The sequence below is a fragment of the Mustela erminea genome, chromosome 6 (assembly GCF_009829155.1).
Source record: "Mustela erminea isolate mMusErm1 chromosome 6, mMusErm1.Pri, whole genome shotgun sequence".
In the NCBI taxonomy this organism is placed as follows: domain Eukaryota; kingdom Metazoa; phylum Chordata; class Mammalia; order Carnivora; family Mustelidae; genus Mustela; species Mustela erminea.
The window spans coordinates 86,764,331-86,791,181 of NC_045619.1; the positions used below are offsets into that span (position 1 = coordinate 86,764,331).

The 26,851-nt window shown below is 43.2% G+C and overlaps 1 protein-coding gene across 7 annotated transcripts in view; it reads left to right on the forward strand.

Moving 5' to 3' along the window:
• SLC4A8 (solute carrier family 4 member 8) overlaps positions 1-26,851 on the forward strand; it is a 103,865-nt gene that overhangs the window by 37,477 nt on the left and 39,537 nt on the right. For 5 of the 7 annotated variants that reach the window (XR_004286955.1, XM_032348234.1, XM_032348236.1 and 2 more), the window contains 10 exons: positions 2,000-2,081; positions 11,835-11,981; positions 12,366-12,501; positions 14,003-14,163; positions 17,044-17,232; positions 18,087-18,178; positions 19,100-19,257; positions 20,158-20,245; positions 21,368-21,514; positions 22,125-22,225. Coding sequence is in view for 6 of the 7 variants with exons in the window: in XM_032348236.1 (XP_032204127.1) it covers positions 2,000-2,081; positions 11,835-11,981; positions 12,366-12,501; positions 14,003-14,163; positions 17,044-17,232; positions 18,087-18,178; positions 19,100-19,257; positions 20,158-20,245; positions 21,368-21,514; positions 22,125-22,225 (1,301 nt within the window). In the remaining variant the exon portion in view is untranslated. Of the gene's footprint in view, positions 1-1,854; positions 1,873-1,999; positions 2,082-11,834; positions 11,982-12,365; positions 12,502-14,002; positions 14,164-17,043; positions 17,233-18,086; positions 18,179-19,099; positions 19,258-20,157; positions 20,246-21,367; positions 21,515-22,124; positions 22,226-26,851 lie in introns of those variants that run through there. The other 2 variants (XM_032348237.1, XM_032348233.1) reach the window with 2 other exon arrangements.

Below are 26,851 nucleotides of genomic sequence, written 5' to 3' on the forward strand. Positions count from 1 at the left end.
GTGTTGAGTCATTATATTGTATACTTGAAACTAATTTAACATGTATGTTAATTATACTTGAGTAAAAAAAAGAAATAGCAGAAATACACTTGAGTAAAAAAATAGCATATGTGTGTGTGTGTGTGTGTGTGTGTGTATACATTTGTGTGTGTATACATTTGACTTTCATCTACTTTCCTAAAAGTTGGTTTATTCAAGTTGTCCTCAAAAACTTTTTTGAGGATACGTGGGTGGCTCAGTCAGTTGAGCTTCTGCCTTCAGCTCAGGTCATGATCCCAGGGTCCTGGGATTGAGCCCCACCTGGTACTTGGCTCCCTGTTCTGTGGGGAGCCTGCTTCGTCCTCTCCCTCTGCCTGCCACTCCCCCTGCTTGTGCTCAGTCTCTCTCTCTCTCTCTCTGTCTCTCAAATAAATAAAATAAAATCTTTCCAAAAAAACCCCCATTTTTTGAGTCTTCTCATTAGGAAAATAAATTGCTTTACATTCAGGGTTGCCTTATTTAGGGACATTGATGATAACTGGAAAGGAAAAGAGTAAAATTAGGACAGTAAGCTGGAAATTTGAGGAGGATCTAGAAGATGCTTAGGATTTGGTTGAGAGTTAGGGATGGGGCACATTAGATGACAGGACATGTGAGAAAAGGCATGAAAGTGTGAATGTGCACAATGCCCATCGGATCAGTGAACTTGGCTGGAGCTGCAGATTTGATAAGAGAAATAGATTGGCAGGAAAATGAGTTCAGATTTTTTTTTAAAATAATAATTCAGGGTCTTGGTAAGATAGGTGCTGTTATATTATTTTACCAAAGAATTACTGAGTACCTATTACGTGAAAATCTGTGTAGGATGCTGGGGAAACAGTGGTGAGGAAGACAAACAGGGTCCCTCCCTTGAGCAGAGATATTTCCTTACGAAGGAGAATTACAGTGTGCTGTGAGGGCATGTAAATGGGGGGACCTAGCTTAGTTCAGATGAGAGGTAGTCAAGGATGCCTTTCAAGGAAGTGCATTGAGGCTGAGATCTGTGGAATGATGAATAAGTATTGGCTGCTGGTGGTGAGGATCGGGAGAGGCTGATAGTTCAGGGAGGGAGAAACACTCAAAAAAGAAAGTAAGTGTGGTTCCAGAACTGAAAACATGTCCAGTATGACCTTAAGGGCTGGAGAGTCTGGCCTAGAGTGGATGAGACATGAGAGTGGATTCAAGAAAAAGGACAAAGGAGGCCTTGATAAGAAAGGAGAGAAAACGATTTCCCTGAAGACATACAATAGACACCCAATATACGTGGAATGGATAAGTCAATACATTTGAAATTTCAAATGGTGGTACCATGGGTGAGTGTAAGTAAACGAGCACAAGGTACTAGTTTTGGAAAGATTAGTTTGGTTTTAGACATGTGGATCTTGTGGTCAGCATCCCAATGGTTTGTCAAATACCGAGACAACAGTTTCAGGCTGCTGTTGACATTGTAAGACTCAAGCAAGGGAAACAAAAGGTAGAGTGCTCCTGCTTGGGAATTATGGTTAAAGGAAGAAGCTGAGCCTTAGGTTGAGAGGGAGGAGACCTCATCGGAGGAGCAGGATGGAGAATTTCAAGGACAAGAGGCTCAAACTCTGTTGAGAGGTCAAGGAGACCAATTTACCCTAAATGAAATGATGTGGTTGACACCACTTACAAAATGCAGACCTATTATCCACTTGTATGAGAACTGCAGCCATAGGACTACAGTCCCACCTCTGCCTTTTACCACATTTGTGCCCTTGAGCAATAATTACTTCATTTTCTCTGACTCCCAGGCTGCTCTTTTATACGATGAGAAAGAGAATGGCAGTCATGTTTGTGTCTCAAAGTTACGATGAAGTTCCAATGAAAAACGTATGTAAACCATTGTGTTTTCTCCTCTAAGGGTTGCAAAAAAGGGTCAGACATACAGGTCGGACTTAAGTGAATGTTTGAATGAACATATGTATATTACTATTGCTGCTACTTTGTATTTCAACAGAGACCAGATGAAGAGGCTGTGGTGGACCAGGGTGGGACTAGTACAATTCTCAACATTCACTATGAGAAAGAGGAGTTAGAAGGTAAGAACTGTGGTTTTGTGTGTGTGTGTGTGTGTGTGTGTGTGTGTGTGTAGAATTAATGAGAGGCAGCCTGGTGTGGGAGGAGAGCTTTGCCATCAGGAGGTCTGGGTTTGAGTTCTCTAACTCTTTCTCTAACTCTAGCTGTAAGACCTTGGGGAAAAGTCACTTCATTTCTCTTAGGCTCTATGTCCTCATCTGTTAAACAAAAGTAGGGATATTAATACGGAGAACATACTAGTGGTTGCCAGAGTGGAGGGAGGTGGGGGGAATTGGGGAAATAGATAAAGGGGATTAAGAGGTACAGACTTCCAGTTATAAAATAAATAAGTCACGGAGATGAAAAGTATGGCATAAGGAATAGAGTCAATAATATTGTCATAATGTTGTTTGGTGACAGATGGTGAGTACACTTACCATGATGAGCACTGAGTAACTCATAGAATTGTTAAATCATCATGTACACCTGAAATGAACACAGCACTGGATGTTAATTATAATTCAGTTTAAAAAGTAGAGGTATTAATACCTTATTATTAGGATCCAATAGCATGTGAGACAGTGCTTTGAGCACTGTGAAGCCCAATGATCTATTCCTTGAGAATGTAAAGTACTCTGATCAGTTTGTCAATTCTTGGCAACTGCCTTCAAATATAAATGTAAATATGTACATAATTTAGAAAAAAAAGAAATACAAATAGCTTTTTAAAATTCAGTGTGGTTATATTCGTTTTGGTTATATTATTCAGTTGTTTGGTTGTATTATTCGGTTTGCCCCATCTCTAATATTTGCTCTTCCCGTTCTAATTATACCCATTTCTGCCTGGTGTTCTCATCTACACAAGACAAGAGAAAACCTACACACCTGTAACATATTCTTTAAGATCTCATAGCACAGAGTTGTATTTAAAAAAAACACCCAGCTAAAGTGGAAGGGAAAGAAGAGTCATTTTTATTGACCTTCTCTATCTAGGTTCCCTTAACCTTCTTTTTTCCCCGTCCCACCCCTAGGTCCCCACATGATCCTTGATGACGTCCTTCTGCTTTCCTTTTTTCCATAGGGCCTGGTTTCCTGATAAATGGTGATGTGAGAGAAAGGTTCATGTCCATCATAGCTTTAATAAGAACCCACACTTGGCTCAAAGCCTTTGTGAAATCTCTGCAGCCCCTGAAATGTTGAAGGCTATGATACAGCAACTTTGTAATGACTGAGACTGCATGTAAAATGTTCTGTCTGTACTGCTTGTTCCCGTGACTTTTTTTTCATCAAAGTTGTATAATCCCCAGAGAAAACTTGTCCTTTGGTTGGGGAAAGTGAAATCTGTAGAGGCTGACTCAGCCTCTAGGTCTGTTACCATGAGAGTTTATGTGGGTGGCTTCTGGAGGTCAGAGGAGTTTGGATATCTCAAGGTCAAGTTTTCTGGGTTATTCTGACCAGATGGAAGAGGAGCCAGTGTGGGTTTCGGCAACGGGGAGAAAGTGGAGAAGGAACGGGTGTGGAGGCGGGAGGCTAACATTTGTTGAATGCCCCCTGTGCCATAAGCATTGGATTAGGCATTTCGCATTTTTCATCTTCCTAGCAGCCTTGGCGTGGAGGTTGGGGGTGGGGTAGGTATCCTCGCTATTTTACATGTGGAGAAGTTGTTTGGGGTCATTTAGCCTAATAGGTGAGACTGAGATGGAATTCCACTCTTTCTAATCTACCACACTGCCTGCCAGGGAAGACAGTCCTGAGTATCAACCACCCAACCTCAACTTCTTGCTCCATCACATAAAGATTTTTATGATATAAACATCATGTGATTATCTATCATGTGGCCCTGTCCTCCGTTCTGCCCTGGTAATCCTGGTGCCTCTTACCCTCTCACTGTTGCTCTCAGTTTAGGTGTCTGGCCCACTAGACCTTTGCCCTCAGCAGGGAGGTAACGACTTAGGAACACTTTTGTCTGCTGGAGAGTAGGATCATAAACACGGGCAGACTCTTTTGGATCCTGTGGATTGGGTTCCATTCACAGAGGTCAGCTGAGTAATAGGCAGCCAGAGCATCTTTTCAAGATGACATATCTATTCTTTATGCTCTCACCATTTCGCCATAAAGGAAAGCTATCTATAGTGTTGTTTAGAGGGGACAGTGCCTTGTCCTTCACACATAGAGCTTTTTGAAAACTGAATCTTACTTAGGTGAGCACTTTTTAAATAAAGCACAATTGGCAGCACAGGGAGGGCCAATGGTGCCCACTTCTCAGGCCTGATGTGGTTCTAGAGCAGCTCCAGAAAGGAGAAGAGAGTGTTGGGATTCTCTGTAGGCCTGGTCATGCTGGGAGAGTGTACCCTGACTCACTGTGAGGCAGGCCCTAGGACTCAGGCTACCCCTAGGGTGACGTCATTTCTTGAAGGCGTGAAATAAAGTCAGTCCCACTTTGATAGAAGGTGGAAGTAAATTGTATTCTGATTCAAAGTGTATGCCATGACAGAGGGTTCTGTGGCTGTGGGCGAATCTCAGGGTCTTTTTTTCCCTTTATTCTGTACCCTCTGCTCCACATAACACACTCCCTCCCCCTTTTCAGAACTGGACATTGTTACAGAGTTTTGTAAATGGCAGTCTTTTTGCATAAGTGAATTCCATCAGTAGAAGGTGCATAAAACCATGACGTGGCTTCTTTTTATGTATGAGAGGAGTCCAAAGCAAGTATTAGAGCAGATTTCCAAAGATAAACTCACAAAGAGCAACAGTCCATGATGTGCTTTGGTGGACTCTCCTGCTCCCAGAAGGATATGAAACAGTTGCTTTTGTTACAGAACTGCTGTTTTCTGTTTTTTAAATTTGTTTGTTTTTTGTTTTTTGTTTTTGTTTTTTGGCAGATCATTATTCCTGATTAACTATTAGCTTTAAAAATCCTAGACTAGGTTTAATGCCTTCTAATAAGTTTTTAACAGAGGTAAGAGCTTTTTGATCTTATTTTTAAGTTATTAAAAAAAGGCTTGCATCTGCTCTGCGTGTTTGACTCCCCCCTCTGGTTATTGACTTTGAGTTTAACCTTTTGCCCAGGGGGGTGGAATAATTTTCAGTGTGTGCTAATGAGTTCTGCGTGTGTGCTGGGTAAACAGTGTTTATGACAGGCACTCTATGTTGGTAGGCCCAGTCTCCGTCTGCCAGGTAGGGTGCAGCTGTGATTTCTGTCCTAATTGAGAAGATTCAGCCCCAGTTCACTAACAGTCGCTCTCTGTATGTGTATATATACTTATTTTTAAAAGAAACATTACATCTCTCCCATAAGTTTTACTGAATGAATACTTGTATTTGGACACAGATAGATCCCAAAGCGCAGGTTTGACAATGGCTGGAAAGAAAGAATAGGGAATTAGATGGGGAGAAGGCGGAACCTGGGTGAGCTGGTAGGTAGATGAGGGGGAAGAAGACTCCTGGTGGGAGAGCAGCAAAGTGACCACAGGAAGAGTTTAGTGAAGTCCCAGACTGCCAGAATCTAGTTCAACGGACTAGATTTTATTGATGCCATATTCATTTCCTGGTGCCCATTTGTTTGTCATTGTTTCTGCTGATTTCACTCAGAAAATCCAAGTCCCTGCTTTGGAGTCCTCAGCTTAGAAACTGAGGCCTAATTTTCTGCCAGCTACTTTGGTCCTTCTTAGCTCTGACCCCTGCTGGGGCTTGTTTTCATTTCTACCTGTCTCCAGCATTTCAAAAGGCAGGCACTCTGGTTGGTTAGTGTTTGGGAGAACTGACTGGACCAAAAAATTCTTAGAGAAAAAGAGTCTTCTTTCCCTAGGATTTGAGCTTTACCTTACTTCCTACAAAGCCACCAAAGGCTTTGGTGAACGATGTCTTCCCCATTGATAATGGCCTAGTGGAAATTTTAGTATGAGACAAAACCATACGTCATTCACTCAACATTTACCGAGCCCATGCTATAAGCCCTTTCTGCAGCAGTAAGAAAGAATAGTGAGAACAATCAAACCATCTTGTCTTCTCCAAATAATGATCTTGCCTGAGCCTTTCCTAAGTTTGTATATAGAACCTGGGCTAGACATGAGAAGTCATTTAGCCCAACCTCCTCGTTTTACTTTAATGGTGACAGCGAGCAAATTAACCAAGAAAATGAGATCTAATAACACAGGTTCTAATATCTAATCACTGTACCTCAATTTCTATTTAGAAAATACTTAAAATTACATAATATTAGCAATATACTAACAAAAGCCCTGTGGAAGTATTTGGAATGTGCTTAAGAAGAAATAGAGGTCCTTAACCTGGCCAATAACTGCCTGAGGGATTTGTTGGGAAGAGGAAGCTCATGGTTGGGATGGCTCTGTTGAAGGACTAAAAAAGTTACTCCTCAGTGAGGTTTTTCTTTATCTAAGTCTCAGCTCTACCTAGACATACCTGATTTTACAACACTTGTTTTAAGGGCTGGCTGAAGTGGTTCTGTGGGAACAATTTATGCTTTTAACTGCCCATGCGTTTTTCATGATATGCCCCTGCCTGTCTTTTTGACCTTTCCCCCCTCCTCTTCTTTCCTCTTTTACCTTGCTCTGGCCCTACTGACCATCCTTTTGCTTTGGAACTCTCACATTCCCACTGTAAGGCCTGTGCATTGATCTTGCCTTGTCCTGGAATGCTCTTCTCATGGCCTCTCTTCATCACTTAGATGTTGCCCCTTGTCATCTTAGCTATAGTCTCCCTTCTCCACCCTACCTTCTACCCCAGACACTTTATCCTTTTTTAAAGATTTTATTTATTTGAGAGAGAGAGCAAGAGCGCATAAGCAGGGGGAGGGGCAGAGGCAGAGGGAGAAGCAGGCTCCCCATAGAGAAGAGAGCCCTAGGGGGGGGCTTGATCCTAGGATCCTAGGATCATGACCTAAGCTGAAGGCAGATGCTTAACCGACTAAGCCACTCAGGTCCCCTACCATTTTTTTTTTTTTTTTTTTAAGAGAGAGAACCATGTGCACAAGAGTGGGGCATGGGGTTACAATAGGAGAGAGAGAGAGAATCTTAAGCAGATTCCATGCCCAGTGCTGAGCTCACGACCCTAAGATCATGACTTGAGATGAAATCAAGAGTTGGACACTTAACTGATGAAGCCACCCAGGTGCCTCTACCATGTTTTTATTCAGAATAATTATCATTACTTGAACTAATATGTTATTGTTTTCATAATGCCTGTCTCCCCTAATTAGAATATATGTCTGGAGGACAGGAAACTTGTGCTGTTTACTACTGTATCCTCAGCCCCTGGGGCAGGACCTGGCACAGTTAGGTGACTCAAGCCTGGGTTGGTCTCAGTGGTGTACTACAGGGAACTAATTAACATACTATAGTGGAACATTATTAGTTAACAGATGGTATTTTATTAAGACAGTATTCAATTTAGTCATTTTCACACTTTATGGTTTTCATTGATAATGTCAGAGGTTTGGAATCCTACCTCTTAGCAGATGACTTCTTCTGGCTCTATATTTCTGTTTCCATAAAGTTGTAACATGATTATATTATGTTTAGAGATCTGCCTGTCAGTAATGTCCTGAGATGTGCGTGAGTCAATATAGGATTGCCCTAAGACAGGGTGAGGAGGATAGGAGGTGTGATTTCTCCAGATACTAAATGTTTTATCCTTTGGCCTCTCAACATTCTAATAAATCTCTGATCAGCTTTCCCTCTAATCTTGTTCCTTTTTCTCCCTTGAGGCATAATTAACATATAGTGTTATATTATTTTCAGATATACAATATAATGATTCAACAATTCTGTACAGTACTCAGGGCTCATCATGATAAGTATACTCTTAAATCCCTTTATCTACTTCACCCCCACTACCTCACTTTTGCGAACCACTAGTTTGTTCTCTCTATTTTAAGAGTGTGTGTGTGTGTGTGTGTGTGTGTGTGTATGTGTTTGGTCTCTTCTTTGTTCATTTGTTCTATTTCTTAAATTCCACGTAGGAATAAAACTATATGGTATTTAATCTTTCTCTACCTGATTTTTTTCACTTAGCATTATATACTCTAGGTCCACTTACGCTGTTGCAAATGGCAAGATTTCATTCTTTTTGATGGCTGAGGAATATTTCATTTTTTGTGTGCAAATTGATAAAGCCACCCTGGAAACCAGTATGAATGTTCTCTCCAGAATGGAAAATAGAATTACATGTGAAATATGTATGATCCAGAAATATATATGATCGAGTAATTCCACTAGTGGTATTTACCTGAAGAAAATGAAAACACTAATTCAAAAAGATGTATGCACCCCAAGTTTATTGCAGCATTATTTACAATAGCCAAGATATAGAAGCCACCCAAGTGTCCATCCATAGATGAATGGATAAAGAGGATGTGGTATATATAATCCTTTCTTTTTATTTTTCTTTATCACTTGGGACTTTGGAAGGTGGGAGAGGACAATGAAAAAGAGAGAGAAGTAGAGAAAGGAATGTAGAGCAGCACTCCAGTTTGTATTAATTAACTGACTCGTAAGTGGAGAGCACTTATTGAGGAAGCCTCAGAGAAGTTGAGCAGAGTCTTAGGAAAACCCATTGCAATGGAAACAGGAAGAGTTGGCAACTCTTTCCATAAATTCTCCTTATTCAGGAAGTCTTCCTGGATTAAGCTTTCCATTCTCAGGTTGGGTTGGATTGTCTGAGTCTTATGCTTTGATGAGTCAACTGCCCTAACCATGTTCACTTTGTTTATACATTCCTTTTGTGGCTCCTTTCAAATGAGATGCCCTCTCAGGTCAGATTAAGGAACTCCTGAGGAGATTCAAAGGTGTTATGTTCCCGAGGGAGGCTCTTAGGAGATGTTCCATTTTCTGAACATTTGTGGAATGATGACCATAGGTAAAACACTGATTTGTGTGAGGGATTCCAAGAGGGAGAAAGTCTGACCTGGGACCTTGAGAAACTTGCAGATGAATAGTGGAGGTATTAATTTTAGTGCAAAGCATGAAATAAGTGCGTAAGAGAATGCTAGCCAAGGGCTCTTGGGAGTTAGAGGTAGAAGGCGGCACTTCTGATCAGGGAGCTCAGACATAATACCAAGAAGGATGGTGCATTGCCGTGAATCATGAGGGATCAAACCAAGTCCATGTCTGGAAGACACTGGCACATTTGTGGAATAGCGGGGTTGGTTTGGGTAGAGGAAAGAAGATGATGGTGGGTGCAGCACCTGAGGCTGTGGGGAGGAGACAGCATTGCTGGGATGGATGCAAAAGGCGTACATCTCTAGATTTCTCTCTGCCCCTGGAATGTTTAATTGGTGTGAGCACATGTGAAATTTCTACTTCAGTTTCGCTCGAGCTGATAGCTCCGTTCTTTTAGAGGCCCTTCCCTTTGTTTTCCTATTGGATGTACAATTTGTCCTACTGAAGAAAAACTAGAAAGGAGGCTGGACCTGGGCATGCAGGAACATGAAGGGTCCTGACTGCACAAACGTGAGCTGTGATCAGAGCAGTGCTTCAGGAGGATTTGTCTGTAGGACTGACCTGGTGTGGGAGGCAGGAAAGAGACTCCTGCTGTTGTCAAAGTGCAAGGAGAAAAATCCTTGACCTCCATAATTTGTAGGATGTAGCACTGGAGGGGTATGGGGAGAGCTGGAAATCTACAGTAGCTCTTGAGGTTTCAGGCCTGGAAAGTTGAGAGAATGGTGATGCCATGAATGAAAACATGGAAGAAATGGGCATGAGCTTGATCTGAGATGGAGGATAGGGTTTGCTTTGGGATATGTTGAATCACTATAGATAAAGGTTTGGGGTTCATTTGTAGAAGTAAACTTTCAAATCATGAGAGTAGATACTAGTAAAAAGAAGGGGCCAGGACCAAAATCCTGGGAGCTTTCCTTTGGTGGACTGTGAAAGGGGTGGAGAAGACAAGTCAGAAGTGTGCAGATGAGCCAGGGAGGGCAAAGGTATAGGAGCTAAGGGACCCTGGACCACCAATGGGAGGAGGTTGTCAAGGGATTTGGATACTGTCTGGCACGTGGTGGGCTCTCAGGAAAGGTTTTGGAGTTGAACTGAGAGACATAAGATTATAGAGATTTGGTGACTATGTGGTCCCTAATGAGAACACTTTGAGTGGGAAGTAACCACATGCAGAGGCTATGGAACAAGGAGATGGTGAGGAACAGAAGCTAGGTGGGTAGATTGTTCTTGAAAGTGTTTGATGGAGAAGGAGAATGGACAGGTAGAAGCTTAGAGAGTAGCAGTATATTGGAAAATTTCTTTTTAAGAGATAGACATGGGGCACCTGGCTGGGTCAGTTGGTAGAGCATGTGACCCTTTGGTCTCAGGGTTATGAGTCCCACATTGGGCCTAGAGCTTACTTAAAAAAAAAAAAAATGGTAAGAGAGATTTATAATCAGGAGAAAGCTGTGGAAGTGGTGAATGGAAAGGAGAGACTGAGGCTAGCTGATAAAAGAGGACTCCAGAGTCATGGGAAGCCATACTCACTAGCCTGGAAAAGAGGGGCAGCTGGGGGAGGAAAGCAAGCCAGGCTGAGATGGAGGGAAGTCACATGAGATTGCCCAAGTCTTCTTAGTAAAATATGAAGTGAGGTCACCTGCTCAGAGGGAGGAAGTGTGGCTCAGGACTGTGGATTTGAAGACAGTGACTGAAGACTGGAGTGCATGTGTGGTGGAAGAAAGTGGGGAGTCAGCCTGAGTTCTAGGACACTAGCAGCAGGAACTGGGCAGTAGTGGGGGCAGAGTATCTCTGCACCAGGGTTGTAGCAGCCCCTGATTCTAGGCTTCAGGCTGACAGCAAGACAAGGGAAGCCAGGTGGAGGCAAGAGAGAAGCCTGGCAGTCTTGAGCAGCACAAAATAAGGCTTCTAGAAGGAACAAATGAGTAGAAAAGGAGGAATTGGGCAGGAACATGCTTGGATCACTTATCTTCCCACATTCTTCTCTTTTTGTACTTTTACTATCTCTCCCTGTAACCCCAGACTCATGCTTCTTAGGATTTGTCACTAGTCTCTCACTACTATTCTAGATTGTGTATTCTACAGTGCAGAAGGAAAAGTAGTAGAAACTGGTCCTAGAATGCAGTGGCTGCTAAAAGTTATTCCAGGCATCATGTTAAGCATTTTACATACATTATCTTATGTACTACTCATGAAAACCCTCCGAGTTTAAATAATAAGCTTTTGATATTATTTTTTAAAGACACAGAGAGATTAGCTAACTTGTTAAAGGTCACATGTTAAGTGAATGGTGAGGCCAAGTTTTGGACCCAGGCAGGACCTGAGCATTTAGCTACTTCTCTAAACCCCCTCCCTGCCAGGACTTGGCACAGTGACCATATTGCTTTTTTTCAATTGCTCAAATTGTCGTAACAACAACTAGGATCCTTGTTGGCCTTTATGGTTTGCAAATCAAGTCCACGCACATTATTTCCTTTGATCTCAATGCTCCTGTGAGGTTTGCAGCCCCATGCAGGAGGAAGGAGTGCGTCAACTCCACAATCTCTACGTCTTTAGTCCTGGAGTCTTTGAAGTTTTGCCATTACGGAGTTGTGACCTGGCCAGAGAGCTATGATTTTTTCCTCTCTTAAATATGCTCGATTCCTTTTACTGAAAGTGTTCTCTGGGGTGCCTGGCTGGCTCATTTGGAAGAGCATGAAATGAAACTCTTGACTTCGGGATCCTTAGTTTGAGCCCCGCATTCAGTGTAGAGATGACTAAAAAATAAGTAAATAAAAACATAAAAAACAAAAACAAAAACAAAGTCCATCTGCTTCATTCCAGGTCATAGAACTCTGTATGTGGGGGTTCGGATGCCGCTGGGCCGGCAGAGCCATCGCCATCACCGAGCACATGGCCAGAAGCACCGGAGACGAGGGCGGGGCAAAGGAGCCAGCCAGGGGGAAGAAGGCCCAGAGGCCCTGGCCCATGGTAACATTATCAGGAGAGAGGGTGGGCAGGGGTCCATGGCTGGGACCTTGGTGAGGCTGAGGGAATGTGTGATGTCCATTAAGCAGTTTTGATTCTCTAGCCCTTTAATAGAGTTTCCAGAGTTTGCTTCCATGAACAAGAAATGCCTCTAAGAATGGACAGTATCTTCCTGAAAAACTCTTAGTTCTGGCCCCCCAAATCAATTACCATATAAGCTGAAATCATTTATTAGCAAATTAATTCTTTTTGATCAGATTAACCAGATTTCAAGTTCATTGTGGGTTTTCTTCAAGTGGTCTTAGTTTTTTCCTCCCACTAACTGTTTCCACAGAATAGCATTTTAAAATCTTTTTGATCTACCTTTCTCTGTGGTCAATTTTCCAGATACACCATCTCAGCGTGTTCAGTTCATTCTTGGCACTGAGGAAGATGAAGAGCATGTTCCTCATGAGCTGTTCACAGAGCTGGATGAGATCTGCATGAAGGAGGGAGAAGATGCTGAGTGGAAGGAGACAGCTAGGTGGGCCCTAATCTATCCTGGGTCATGATTTGCTCGGGTAGGCAAACGTCTACCTTTCAGCAAGTGACAGGTCTGCTTGTCTTTTATTTCTTCATGGCAGAAGTGATGACTGACATGGGGATTGATGTTCCAGAGCCTTCTGTGGGAAGTCTTGATCTTGGCCTTTTTGTGTTGTCTCTGGTGACACTATACCATTGACCTTGAGCCTGGGATAGGTGACAGAAACAGAAGCTTTACGGAGTCCTCTCATTTCTTTAGGGCCAAGAGTTGCTCATGGATCATCTTGCTATTATAAGTCTGGCTTAGAAGATGCCTGATGGGGCCATCTTGGTTTGGAACCATGCAACCAAGCATAGGTGAATGTAGGATAGGTGAAGAATTTTCTGAAGGTGAACCATAGTGTTTTAATTCATTTGGATTTTGATTCATTGGATGTTTTCATAATTTTTGAGATGTCCTATGGGACAGCCCTACCTCATGGAGACCCATGGGTATAGGTAGCCTAATGGTGGATTTCCTGGGGTACCTGTGGAGTGACCATGTTTGCCCGAGGCTCAAACCCCAGAAGAGCCCTCAGATTAGCTAAGACCATGTCTGGGCTCCTCCAGTAATTGACTAGTGAGTCTTATGGGTGATAGAAAGCTAGCATGCCTGAGCTTCAGGGAAGAAGGCAAGGTGGGTAACTAGCAAAGTGTGGCTCTAGCTCTCACTGGAACATCTCTTTCTGGATCCTTGCTATATCCTTGGATGTTTGCCATGGGTGGAGAGGATTAGGCAAGCCAATCACTCTGATGTCAAGTGAAAAGGCAGTTAGTCTTGTTATTCCGTCTTTGCCAACTTATAAATGCATAGAGGCTTTTTTAAAAAGAAAAATGTTATTGTTTTATTAATCTATCCAAATGATATTGATTAGATCTATCTTTTTAATTGCATAAATAATATGTGCTCTTTATATGAAATAGAAAAGAAAGATAAGGGCTGCCTGGGTGGCTCAGTCATTGAGCATCTGCCTTTGACTCAGGTTATGATCCCAGGGTCCTGGGATCGAGCCCCGCATCGGGCTCCCTGCTCAGCGGAGAGCCTGCTTCTCCCTCTCCCACTCCCCCTGCTTGTGTTCCCTCTCTCGCTGTGTCTCTTTCTGTTAAATAAATAAATAAAATCTTTAATAAAAAAAAGAAAAGGAAGATAAGCAAAAAGAAGATGTAAATTATGTATAAATCTACTACCTCAAGGATAATGAAGAAGACACCATTTGGTGTCTTATACATGTGTTTGCATTTTTAAAATTTTCTTTAAATAGAAATGGGATCAAACTGTACTCAACTTTGTGCTGTTTTATAACCTGTTTTTTCGCTTATCAATGAACCCTGAGCATATGATGAAATGATAACGTTCAGTGTGATTATTAAGGTATCTCTCATTGTGGCTTATATTAAAAATTCTCTCGTGGAACTTCCTCATTTTCTCCCTTTGACATCTTGTTGTTTGTAAATGCTTTCAGGTGGCTGAAGTTTGAAGAGGATGTTGAGGATGGAGGTGAACGCTGGAGCAAACCTTATGTGGCAACCCTTTCACTGCACAGTCTCTTTGAGCTAAGGAGCTGCCTTATTAATGGAACAGTCCTTCTGGATATGCGTGCAAATAGCATAGAAGAAATCTCAGGTATGGTTAGGTACGGAAAAACAAAGGAATGTTTGTGTAAGTTAAATGTGGTGTGGAGGAAAGAATAAAGGAGCTGTGTTGACTCAGGTCTGTCACTGAAAGTTCCCGACCTCAGTGTCTTCAGTTAGGGGCGTTGGGTTTTAAACTAAGAAACTACTCTACCTATTTCGCAGCCTTCTTATTCAAACAGCAAGATGTTCAGTCTTCCATCTGCCTGTTCATTTAGCACACGTTTATTTTGTACCTATTTATGCTTGATAGTGTGCTAAACACAGGGGAATAAAGATAAGATACAATTCCTACCTTCAAGAAACTCACCTTCTAGTGGGGAAATAGCCACGGGACAATTTAAATAAGTACAACCACAGAAATATGTCTCAGTAATAACTAGAGAAAGGGGCAAGTGGGAATTGTGCAGAGAAAAAGGTGTTAAGGAAAGATTTTTAAACATGGTCACTAGGGAAGACACCATAAGAAATTGAGCCAAAGGCACCCCAGGCTTCAGCAGGGTGTGAAGGGCGATGTCTGATGGGATTTCCTGACATAGTTGAGTATTGCTACCATGTTTTGGAACGAAGTTTGAGAAACACCTGGGAGCACGTGAGGGTTCGTCCCTCAGCTAAGCTTTCACTGGTTGAATAGATTTCTTCAGACTTTTCTTCAAGTATCCAAGTTATTCTGCCTCTCTGGGATCATGTGGGGAAACAGGGGAGGGATCAGCTCTGATGAGATCCAGTGGCCCCTCTGAAGGCTCTAGGGGAAAGCTGTTTTCTGCTTCTTTCAGCTTCTAGCTGCTCTAGGTGTTCCTTCTCATGAATGCCTAACTCCAGTCTGTCTCTGTCTTCATGTGGACTTCTCATTTTTGTCTCCCTTTTAAGGGTATTTGTCAGTATCATCCAAGATGATCTTATCTTGAGATGCTTAGCTTACTGACGTATGCAAAGACCTTTTTACAAATAAGATCACAGTGACAGGTTCCAGGGGATTAGTACATAGATGTATCTTTGGGAGGGGGATACCATCCAAACCATTACAAAAGCCAAGAGGAGAGAGAGTTTCAACTCATCAGTGTTGGATGCTGCAGAGAGGTCAGGTAAACATCGGATTTAGCAACAGGAAAGTTATTGATGATTTTTATCAAAAACAATTTCAGGGATGCCTGGGTGGCTCAGTCAGTTATGTGTCCCCCTTCGACTCAGGTCATGATTTCAGGGTCCTGGAATCAAGCCCTGCATCGGGCTCTCTGCTCAGCGGGGAGCCTGCTTTTCCCTCTGCCTGTTGCTCCTCCTGCTTGTGTTTTCTCTCTAGTGCTCTCTCTCTCAAATAAATAAATAAATAAATAAAAACTTAAAAGAAAAAAGCAATTCCAATTAGATAGCCAAATTGTAGGGCACTGAGAAATTTTTCTTTTGAGAACTTTAAATGATAGGAGAGAGAGAGAGGGTTAAATAAGGGAGGACCTGGGGTGAACATTCTTTTTCTTTCTTTTTTAAAAAAAGATTTTATTTATTTATTTGACAGACAGAGGTCATAAGTAGGCAGAGAGGCAGGCAGAGAGAGAGGGAGGAAGCAGGCTCCCTGCTGAGCAGAGAGCCCGATGCGGAACTGGATCCCAGGTCCCTGAGATCATGACCTGAGCCGAAGGCAGTGGCTTAACCCGCTGAGCCACCCAGGTGCCCCCCAACATTCTTTTTCTTATTAAATTTTTTTTTTCAAGATACAGGATCTTGAAGCATGTTTACAATGTGGGGGCAGTGAGCCAATCAATATAAAGGTTAAAGATAGAGAAAGAAACCATGGATCCTCAGCTTGAATATTCAAAATATATTTTCTTTATTTAGTGTTTCTAGTACTTGGATAGTTGTGGATGGAGTTGGGGTTGAGAATAGGTTGAAGTTTTGGGGAGGCTCAAGGATAGGTATGTAGGATTGCAGTATAACTCCTCTCATTCTTTCCGTTAGGGACCTGATAGATTCTTGTCAGTGATAAAGTTAGGTAAATTGGCTCGTGTATCAGCTGAGAATCAGCATTTTGTGTTTATCATTTCATTAATTTTCCATAACAAGCTTTGAGGATGGCTCGTAATATTAGCTCTGTATTACAGATAATGAAACTGGGGTATGGAAAGTTTGGGGAACTTACCCAAGATCACACAGAAGGTGGTAGAAGTGGGGTAGAATGTGGGCCTTTAGCTCTAGAACACACAATTAATAGCAGGTATGGGGATTGCCTCCCCCTCAGACTGCGCTGGACTTGACAGGTTATAGGTTGATGCTTGGCGGCAGTTGCTGGGGTGCTTAGTTAGCTTAACCATGTGCTTAGCTTCTACCTTCAAGTGGTCATTTGGAGTGTTCTACAGTTATAGCTCCTCTTGACAACCAGAGCAATGTTGAAATCTTGGAGGAAGGGACTGCAGAGGAACTTCGGCTAATGAAAAAATAAAGTAGCTATTAATGTGGGCTTTTGAGTCAGACAGCCTTGGTTTTGAACTGTCCTGCAACTTTACTAGATGAGACATTCTGGGGAATTCTGTAATGTTTGGGCCTCAGTTTCCTGATCTGTACAAATTGTTACAGTGTCACCTAAGTCTAGAGTATTTATTTGGATTAGATTGAATTATCAGTGGAAAGTTCATAGTACCATTCTGGCACTATTAAGTGCTCAATAGTTTCTAATAAAACCAATTTGTTGCATGAATCAAGTATAACTTGCCATGGTTGCTGTCCTCAGATAACTCTTTGGGGCACTGAAGCATAAGTTGTACCTGATGGAACTGCTTTCCCCTACTCTGTGCCCTTCACCCCCCACCCCACCTGATGCTGGCCTCTTTGAGTTCACGGACTGTCAGTTGGAGTGTTCATGTTAGCGCCTGCTTTCCAGATCTGATCCTGGACCAGCAAGAACTGTTCAGTGACCTGAATGACAGCATGAGGGTTAAAGTGCGAGAAGCTCTGCTCAAAAAGCATCACCATCAGAACGAGAAAAAGAGAAATAACCTCATTCCCATTGTTCGCTCCTTTGCTGAGGTTGGCAAGAAGCAGTCTGATCCACATTCGATGGATAAGAACGGTAAGATTATCAGGAGTGACTGTTTTCTCATTAATTAGACATTTAAGAACTAGTTGGAGGTGCTAAGTGACTAGAGGGTACAGGCTGTAATTGCCTAACAAGCTTCCGTGCTGACAGGGAAGATGGCGGGCTGGGGCTGATGACATTGATCTCTTGTGGACCTAGGGATGCAAGCCTCAGAAAGACCGCAGATAGGTCTTAGATCAGGGAGGCCAAGTACAGTAGCATAGGTTCTTGAGTCAGACTTCCAGGCTTGAGAATCAGACTTCATTACTTGCAAAGTGTGTGATCTTGGGCACCCTCCTAAATCTCTTTATGTCTCCCTTTCTCCTCTGTGGAATAAGGATAATAATAGCATCGAATAGCAAATTTATTGTGAGCCTTCAATGCGATAATCCATGTAAATCCCTTAACCAGGTGCATGGTAGATTATAAACACTCAATGAACTTCAGCTGCTGATTGGTTTCCTTTTCTCTGGCCAGGCAGGGCCTAACCTGTAGGTCTCCCTGCCCCTGCATACACTGAATCCCAGCGTTCAGGGATGTGCCTGGGAATCCACACACTTGAAAAGTTCTGAGGTGTACTGCTGGTTAAGAGTCACTACCTTACTAGAGGAAGGAAAGATGATCAGAAATATGTTCAGGAAGAAGGTGCAGAAGTAGTAAGACGTCTGTCCTCCCTTTACCGCTAACTAGTGGGTAAGGTGATATGTATGTGTGGGTCTTAGCTTCATAGTCATCTGGACTTCTCTATATGGGCTTTGCTGGAGACATGGCCTTAGCCAACCCGTGATGGATGGGGTGTGTCAAAGGGGCAAAGGGCAGACACTCAGGGAATTGTTTCCTCTGAATAGGTCAAACTGTGTCTCCTCAGTCTGTTCCCACGACAAGTCTTGAAGTAAAAAATGGAGTGAATTGTGAACACAGTCCTGTGGATTTAAGCAAGGTGAGCACAGACATGGGAACTTGCCTTAGAGGCCTATGTGCAGCCGTAGTGGAAATGAAAGTCCTCTTGCTGGAAGCTGGTAAGCTTTGGTATTTCCTCGGTCTTTGTCTAAGACCAGAACCCCCTCTGCAGGAGAGGAGGCCCCTCTGCTCAGGTCTTCTCCCTTTCTCTCCAGCCTGGGCGGGGCCCACTCTGTTCCACCAGGTTCAGCATGCTGGACTGAGAGGAGCACTTGCTAATCCTTACTGATGCAGACTTCCTGATTTTTCCACCATTTTTGGGGGGTACTTGCTCTTCAGCAGCTCCTTCTTACCTCCAAGGGTTTTGTTAGGACGATAATTTTTGCTCTTGTCTCCTAAAACTACTTGGCAGTTGGGACTCTTCTTCGGGACTGTGACTTGGGTGCCTCCTTGCAGCTGCTGACATAAGCGTCGATCTCCCCGCCTCCAGCCTCTTGCTGGCTGGGTCTATTCTTGACACGAGCTAGAATACGCATGGTGTCATGGTGCTCCTCTGCCTGTAAGGCTCCCTGTTTTATTCAGAAAAGCTGAAATCTCTGACAAAGCATTCAAGTATTTTAAAATGGAAAATAATGTGGCCTAGCGCTTCAACAACAGTCTTTGAGAAAGAGTGGGGTAATGGGATTCAAATCAGAACACCTGGATTTAAATTCCCTCTTTTCAAAGCTCCACTGGGCAAGTCAGCTTCTCTGGGTCTCAGCTGCTTCATTTTTAAAATAAAAAAATGGGGCTGACAAGGCCTGTTTTATCCACTTTACAGAGTTATTGTAAGGATTATGTGAACTAGTGTAAGAAAACACTTGTTAAATCATAAAATAGCAGATGAACGTCAGGTACGAGAGGGTGAATGATGTTTGAGGGGATGCTCCTAGGTTGTCAGAGCGTTCTTTTGGACTTGCAGGTGGATCTTCATTTCATGAAAAAAATTCCCACGGGGGCAGAGGCCTCAAATGTCCTGGTTGGAGAGGTGGATACTCTGGACCGCCCCATTGTTGCCTTTGTGAGGCTGTCTCCTGCTGTTCTTCTTTCAGGCCTGACAGAAGTGCCCATCCCTACCAGGTAAAGACAAGGACTGCAAAACTCCAGTACAAATTTGTGTGAGCGCTGGTGGAAGAAAGTAGCTAATGCCAAAATCTAGGATTAACTGGGGAATGCTATTTAAAATTCAGCAGTGCTCTCACTGGGGGTATATTTGATTAATTCCATGCAGAAGGACTCTTAAGAGTTTTAAGGCTGTGACTATACAGTACCTACAGGCTTGGGAATGGAGAACTGAAGAGCATCCAAAGGGCAGACCATGGGCTAATCACTTGTTAGGATGGGAAGCCTGAGTCTTAGTCTCCCAGTTCCACAGAGCTGTGTCTTGGGGAAATGTCTCTGAGCAAAGGTATTGATGTCTTTTTCCACAGTTCTGGCAGGATTTGTAATGGTTTGCAAATATGTCCACATTTCTTCATAAGGCTATTCACGCACTCTGAAAGTGGTGACTCAGGTGATTCAGAGCCCCGTTAATTACAGAGTACCCAGATGTCCAGAACACAGTTTAGACCCCTCTATTGGGCTTCATCATTTCAACTTCCTTATCCCTCTCCTCTCCCCATGATTTTCTTATTAGAGCAATGAAAGAGATTCAGAAAACCTTGAGTTTGCACTACAATGGTATGTTTTGAAAAAAGCATTTTTTTCTATTGTAAGGAATTGTGTCTATGGAAACCCTAAGAATGGTAACCATATTATTGAATGGAGTATTGAAATAGCTTTCAATGCTCATAGCGGAGCTTTTAGGTCAAGGCAACTTCTATTGCCCCATCATTAGCCTGTCTTGTTTTATTGAAGTTATGACAGTGATTTCTGTTTGATAGGAAAGAGAAATGTTTTGTTGTTTAGAGAGGAATATGATGACACTTCTTTATGTTTACTGACATAATTTATAATTTCATCCTCTGTATGTCTTGCCAGATTTTTGTTTATCCTATTGGGTCCAGTAGGGAAAGGTCAGCAGTACCATGAGATTGGCAGATCCATGGCTACCATCATGACAGATGAGGTATGAGCCACTTCTTCCCATTCATGCTACAGACACTTACTGAGTATCTACTCTGTGCCAAGTCCTATGCTATTTTTTGGAGATAAAATAATTACCATCCTGGGTAATTATCTTCAGGGAAGCAGTTCAGGTCACTTCTCTGAATGCCTTTTGTAGGAGGACCAAACCTTCTTGGAGGTATTTCTTCCTATGTTATCTCTCCCTTTTTGAGAAATCAAGGATTCAGAGAATTCCTTTTCTGGGAAAATTATTATTGCCAATTAGGATACCTAGAGAGAAAGACACAAAGGCTGACAACTTTCTAGAGAGGATGGTTAATTCCGTACATAAAGGCTATTTACATAAAGAAACCTCACTCTTATTCCATGTAAACGAGAATAGTTTGCATAAAGGTCAGGGGTATGAACTTGGGCACTGTAATGTGAATGTCCCAAGAAAACTGGATATTTTGGCTGCCATGGTGCTGGATCCCCACTATATACCTTAGTAAGGCCTGCACTGCTCATGTAAGCTTCAGTGTAATGTTTTTAAGGCATGTCTTAGCAGGTAGAGTGAAGTGGGGGTTGTGTTTTCTTATCTCTCTTTGACTGGGAAACTTATTTCTTGGAGAGAACTTCATTAGTAATTCCATCCAGTTTTTCCAACTATTATGATCAGGAAATTTTCCCATGCCTTTTGCCTTTTGTTCCACTCTTTGGAGGGATGACAACGATACAATGTTAGAGTCTTATCTCTTCTTGTACTAACAGACACATAGCTAGTCCTTCTTGACCCATCTCATCTTCGGGTTTATGTTTTTTATCAGTTTATCTCTACTTTTTTTTTTTTTGTAAAGATTTTATTTATTTGACAGAGAGAGACCCAGCTAGAGAGGGAACACAAGCAGGGGGAGTGGGAGAATCCCGGGACCCGGGGATTATGACCTGAGCTGAAGCCAGATGTGTAACAATTGAGCCACCCAGGGGCCTCTTATTTTTGCATTTTTTTAAATGCTAAAGTTTTCCACATTTCAGATCCCTATGACAGATAAAAATCATGAGGGTGTATCTGTCCTTCACCATAGTCACTGGTGATTGTTTTAAGTTATTTTCAACTTTCCTGAGGATTTTTTCTTCCCTGTAGATTTTTCATGACGTGGCATATAAGGCAAAAGAACGAGATGATCTCCTGGCGGGAATTGATGAGTTCCTGGATCAGGTCACTGTGCTGCCTCCAGGGGAGTGGGACCCCTCCATTAGAATCGAGCCACCCAAAAATGTCCCCTCCCAGGTAATGTATGCACATTAGCATCCCCAAGGCTTCCCAACGGCAGAGAGGGGAGGGAAGGACATTTCTTGGGAGGAGATTGTAGATGAGGCCATGCAATGAAAGGAGCAAGGCGCAGAGTCACAGCCAGTCACCCAGGCTTGTGGCCTGACTAGAGTGGAAAGGGAGCACCTGCACATTAGCCACTGCACTTGGTGCTTTACAAATCCTAGCTCAGCCTTGCTGGCAGCATCCCCAAATCTGTATTTTTATCCTTAGTTTTACAAATAGATAAAACTATCTTCAAAGTTTTAAGGGAAAGTAAGATTACACAGAGAGAGATTTGAAAAGGGAACTTAGGACAGAGCTGACGCCAAAGCTTCCATTTTTCTGTTTCTGGACAAGGCAGAGTTAGGAGTCAGGTACTAGTAGAGAGGGGGAGAAATTCTGTGTACTTGTTTGTTTTTCAGCAAAATCAAATAAACTGCCCCAAATCAGTAAATGCATTTGAAAACGACAAACCCTTGGGTATTTGGGGGCTGCTTTTGGATTCTCTCCTTACCACTACCCCCTGTTAGCAGGAAGGACAGAATAGATGGCTGACTTTACTAATCTGGGGGTCCTTTGTTAAAAGGAGAAAAGGAAAATGCCTGGAGTTCCAAACGGAAATGTTTGCCACATAGAACCGGAACCACACGGGGGCCACAGCGGGCCGGAACTTCAGCGCACCGGGCGGTAAGTCCGCGGACATTTCACAGCTCGTACTGCTTACCGGGCTGAAGGTGTGCAAAGGAACGAGTCGGACTTTTTGCTTTCAGCTTTCGTCTCCCTAGTATACTGCCTGGGAATGACTTTCCAGATGGAACCACTGACTATAATAAGTATTGCAAATATATCAGATATTGTATTCATTCATTCAAGTTTCTCAAACTACCTACCAAAGTTTGTCTCCCCTCCCCTCCTTTCCACACATTATTCCCCGATTTGAACACTCATTCTCTTCCTCATCTCCTGGCTGCCACTTGTCCTTTGTCTCGGCTTAGGTGTCACTTCCTTTGGAAAGCCTTCTAAGACTACAGATGAGGTTCGGTATTCCCGCTATGTGGTGCCACAGCTTTGAGTTCTGTCTTCATTCGTCTGCCACCCGCCTCCCCTCCCCCGGCCCCTGCGCCCCCCACCCCGCCCCCACCCCGCCCCCGCCCTGCCCCGCCCTGCCCCGCCCTGCCCCAGGTTCCAGCCCTTCTCATACTTTATTATCATTGCTTAATTTGTTGTCTTCCCGCTGGAACGTTTGCCGCTAGAGGACGGGGTGCCCACTCTATTCCTAGCACCCAGCACCGTGCCCTGCACAGACTAGGCACTTAATATCTGAAGAACTTATGAATGAATACTTTTAGAATGATTCCTGTTCTGTAGCATGAGTGGACTAAGTATAGATAAATACCGAGTAATTATTTGAACTTAAGAAACTCCCTTAGAGTAGGAATATAGGTAGTACTTGAGAGGTGTGTGTGTTTCTCAATAGTCAACCTACTCTTCTAGGCCAGGATTCTATGGACAGATGCCCAAGGAGAAGGTTCTCTATGGAAGGTTAGGGAAGCAGGTCTCCAGACTTGGTTTTATTTGTCAGGTGAGAAGGTGGTAAAGAGGATTTTTTTTTTTTAAGATTTTATTTTTTTATTTGACAGACAGAGATCACAAGTAGGCAGAGAGACAGGCAGAGAGAGAGAGAGAAGAGGAAGCAGGATCCCTGCTGAGCAGAGAGCCCGATGCGGGGGCTTGATCCCAGGACTCTGGGATCATGACGTGAGCCAAAGGCAGAGGCTTTAACCCACTGAGCGACCCAGGTGCCCCAAGAGGGTGATATTTTGGGTTGGAGTGACATCTAGGGTTTCCCCCAGATTGTGGGAGAGGGTTGAGACCATAGTTCTGTCTCTGTAAATTGTCTAAGCAGGACACGTCGGTGGAGATTCTCAGGACAGGACTCTGATCACGGAGAAAAGCTTTGTTACATCCTCTACTTCCTCACTTTCACCTTATTTTTTCCCTCTTTGCTTCAAGTTGTTTTCCTTAGTTTTCTCTCCTCAGTACTCTATGCAGTGGAAACTCAGGGTTTTTTTTTTAGAATTATAGACAGTCATCTATTTTTCCATTCTTGGAAATTCAGGGAAGAGCTGGAAAAGGAGACTGAGAAGCAGCGGAAGAGACACCTAACTAGCAGTTTCCAGAGGGGAAGTGTGTTTCCTGGCTGGAGGAAGGTATTTGAGGTTGGGGAAAGATAATTGGGTTCTGGGGAGGGATCATGGAGGAAAGGAACAGTCCTTTGATGGAAGGGAGTCACTAAAATGAGGAAGCAACCTCCAAAAGTGAGTTAAACATTTTCTTTACAGTTGGGAGAAGCCTGAATTGGGTGGGAGGCCTGGTTTTGAGAGGTAGTTCAAGGGAAACATCTGTCCTTAGAATAGGTTCCAGGATTGAGGCTGTTCTGGAAGAGGTGGTGGTTTTGGAGAGAACAGTCTTAGGAATGGCTTTGATAGTATTTCAGACTTGTGATTTATTTTTTGAATATAAATGGTGTCCATACCCTAGGATTTAAAGTTTGAAGGTAGTGGAAATGAGGGCAACAGGATTTCCTCCAAATGATATCCATGCAGGAGTGAGATTTCAGGGTTCTTTTGGTGTCAGATGAGAACAAACTAGAGTCTCAGGCTTTTTGAGGGGGTCATTTATCATCAATTCCACGTGGGGGTTGAGGAGAGCATTAGATCGGATCTCAACAATTATAGATTCTCGACAATGGTGCCGGACATCCCAAAAGAAAATCTCATACAGCCAGAATCATCACATGCTTTCTCATGGCATCAAAGTACTCTTACTCACAAATTCACATAGGGTTTGAGGAAGTTCTCTCTTTGTGTCTTGTCAGGAAGTTATGGAGTTGATGAGACTGAAAGGAAGAGTTATCTAGGCTCAGAGCCTAGTCAGCTTGGTGAGGGAGATATTTTCTCTTCCTGAACTCCTACTAAAGTTTTCCTTAGAACCCTTTGTAGAAGACCTCAAGACACATGGCCTTTCTCCCATTGTAGACTTGTAGTGGCTACTACAAGGGGACTTAATGCCTGCATCAGAAATTATGGTTCTGTGCCAACTCTTGCCCCTTTCCCAATCTCAGAGTAATGAGATCACTCTCAAAGAGTGAACATAAACCCACCCACGCAGATGGACATCCTAGAACTTTCTGGACCTGCCTGGACTACACAGACTAAAAATACATTAGCAGCCTCGGTTTTGGAGTTCTTCATACCGTTAGTTGTGTTTCTTTGAGGTGGAGAATCTGCTTTATGCCTATCATGTTGTATGGCCTTGGGCAACACTTGGAGACTTCAGGGATGTTCTACTTGTTGGATGGTGAGGTATATGAATATGGGGGAGTGTAGACTCTAAGAAGGTGGGAAAGAGACAGGTGGAAAGGAGTAGTCTGAGTTCTTTATTACATGGCCCACTGTGCCAAGGCTAAAGACAGTGTCTTTGGACCTCCCTGATGTTGATGCAGGCAATGATGCTGATGAATTCCCGTACATAGTAATGAGGAAAGTCTGACTAGGGGCACCTGGGTGGCTCAGTGGGTTAAAGCCTCTGCCTTCGGCTCAGGTCATGATCTCGGGGTCCTGGGATCAAGCCTCACATTGGACTCCCTGCTCACAGGGAGCCTGCTTCATCTCTCTCTGCCTGCCTCTGCCTACTTGTGATCTCTGTCTGTCAAATAAATAAATAAATCTTAAAAAAAAAAAATGTCTGACTAGAGTATTCCTAGGCCAGAAGCCTCACCACAAGGAGGATACTCTGAAATGGCTTTTTCAAGGTGTATTTATGTACCTTATTGGGGTATTGCCGCTTTGGGGAAGGGTTAATGAAGAAAAAGAATCAGGAGCTGCTATCTCGATGATCCCCACCCCCCACACTTCAAACAGGTTTCTTCCAAAGCATACCAGACAGAGGATGGCTGTCCTGTCCTTAGAGCCCTCCAGAGAAGGGCTCCTTAAGTCAGTGCTCCAGAGCCTAGTGACCCTCTACACGGGTAAGTCCTGTCTTGCATCAAGCTTAAATTCATAACCCTGTGTACCTCCTATCCCAGCAAAACTTGAACATCAAGGGTAGTTTTGAAAGGGAAAGGAAGTCTCAGATGTGACGAGAAGCACCTGTGCCTGATCTTGTGGTAGATGTGTGATTATGGTCTGATTTTTATGCATGAATGAGATATAAGGTTGACTTTGTAAACAGTGTTCAGAAATTATTAATTTATAGTTATATTACCAATAAGAGCTTCAGGTCTTTTCTGTCCTTAATTATTTATTTATTAAAGATTTTACTTATTTGACAGAGAAAGACACAGCGAGAGAGGGAACACAAGCAAGGGGAGTGGGAGAGGGAGAAGCAGGCTTCCTGCTGAGCAGGGAGTCCAATGCAGGGCTCAATCCCAGGACGCAGTGTTCATGATTGGAGCTGAAGGGAGACACCTAATGACTGAGCCACCCAGGCGCCCGCCTCTTATTTATTTTTTTAAAAAGATTTTATTATATATTTGAGAGAGAGAGAGAGTGTAGGAGCAGGGGTGAGGGGCAGAGGGAGAGGGAAAAGCTGAGCAAGGAGTGCCACACAGAGCCCAAGCCCAAGACCCCAAGACCATGACATGAGCCAAAGGCAGACACTTAACCAGCTGAGCCACCCAGGCACCCCTTCTTTCCCTTTTTAATCACCACTAGGCAAACAGATGTCCTCCCTTTCCATTGGCTTCTTAGGAATCCATTTCACATAAATCCTTTGCCTGTTACTCACAGACATTCCTCACTGAAGGTGCCTCCTGCATCCAAGGGGGTGCTGAGCAGTCATGGCAGCATCTCCCGTTGCCTAGTGGGGTGAGGCTCATTATTGCAGAAGGAGATTATTTTCCCAGAACAATACCCTTCCGAGGAAGGTCATCAATGATTAAGAGGTGATATTTATACGGAACCAAGATTCTGTGTTGGTAAAGACCCAGAAATGCTTATATCGTGCCCTAGACTAGTCACAGTTGCCTATAAGGTCTTATTTACCTAGAGGACAAAGCAAAACAGAGTGACACTTTATTACAAATTGGAGCCTTGGTTCCAAACCCTGAGGTGGAATTCTCACATTCTGAGTTAGATCCTATAGATAGCTCCTTACCTAAGCTAGATAGATTGCCAGATAGACGAGAAGCAAACTTATCTTTGCCTCTCTTCCCTAAGCCAAGACCTAGATTGTGATGTTACTGATATAAATAAAAAAATGGTAAATCCCAACTACACCCAGCCAAACCAGAGGAAAAGAGCAAACGGGCAA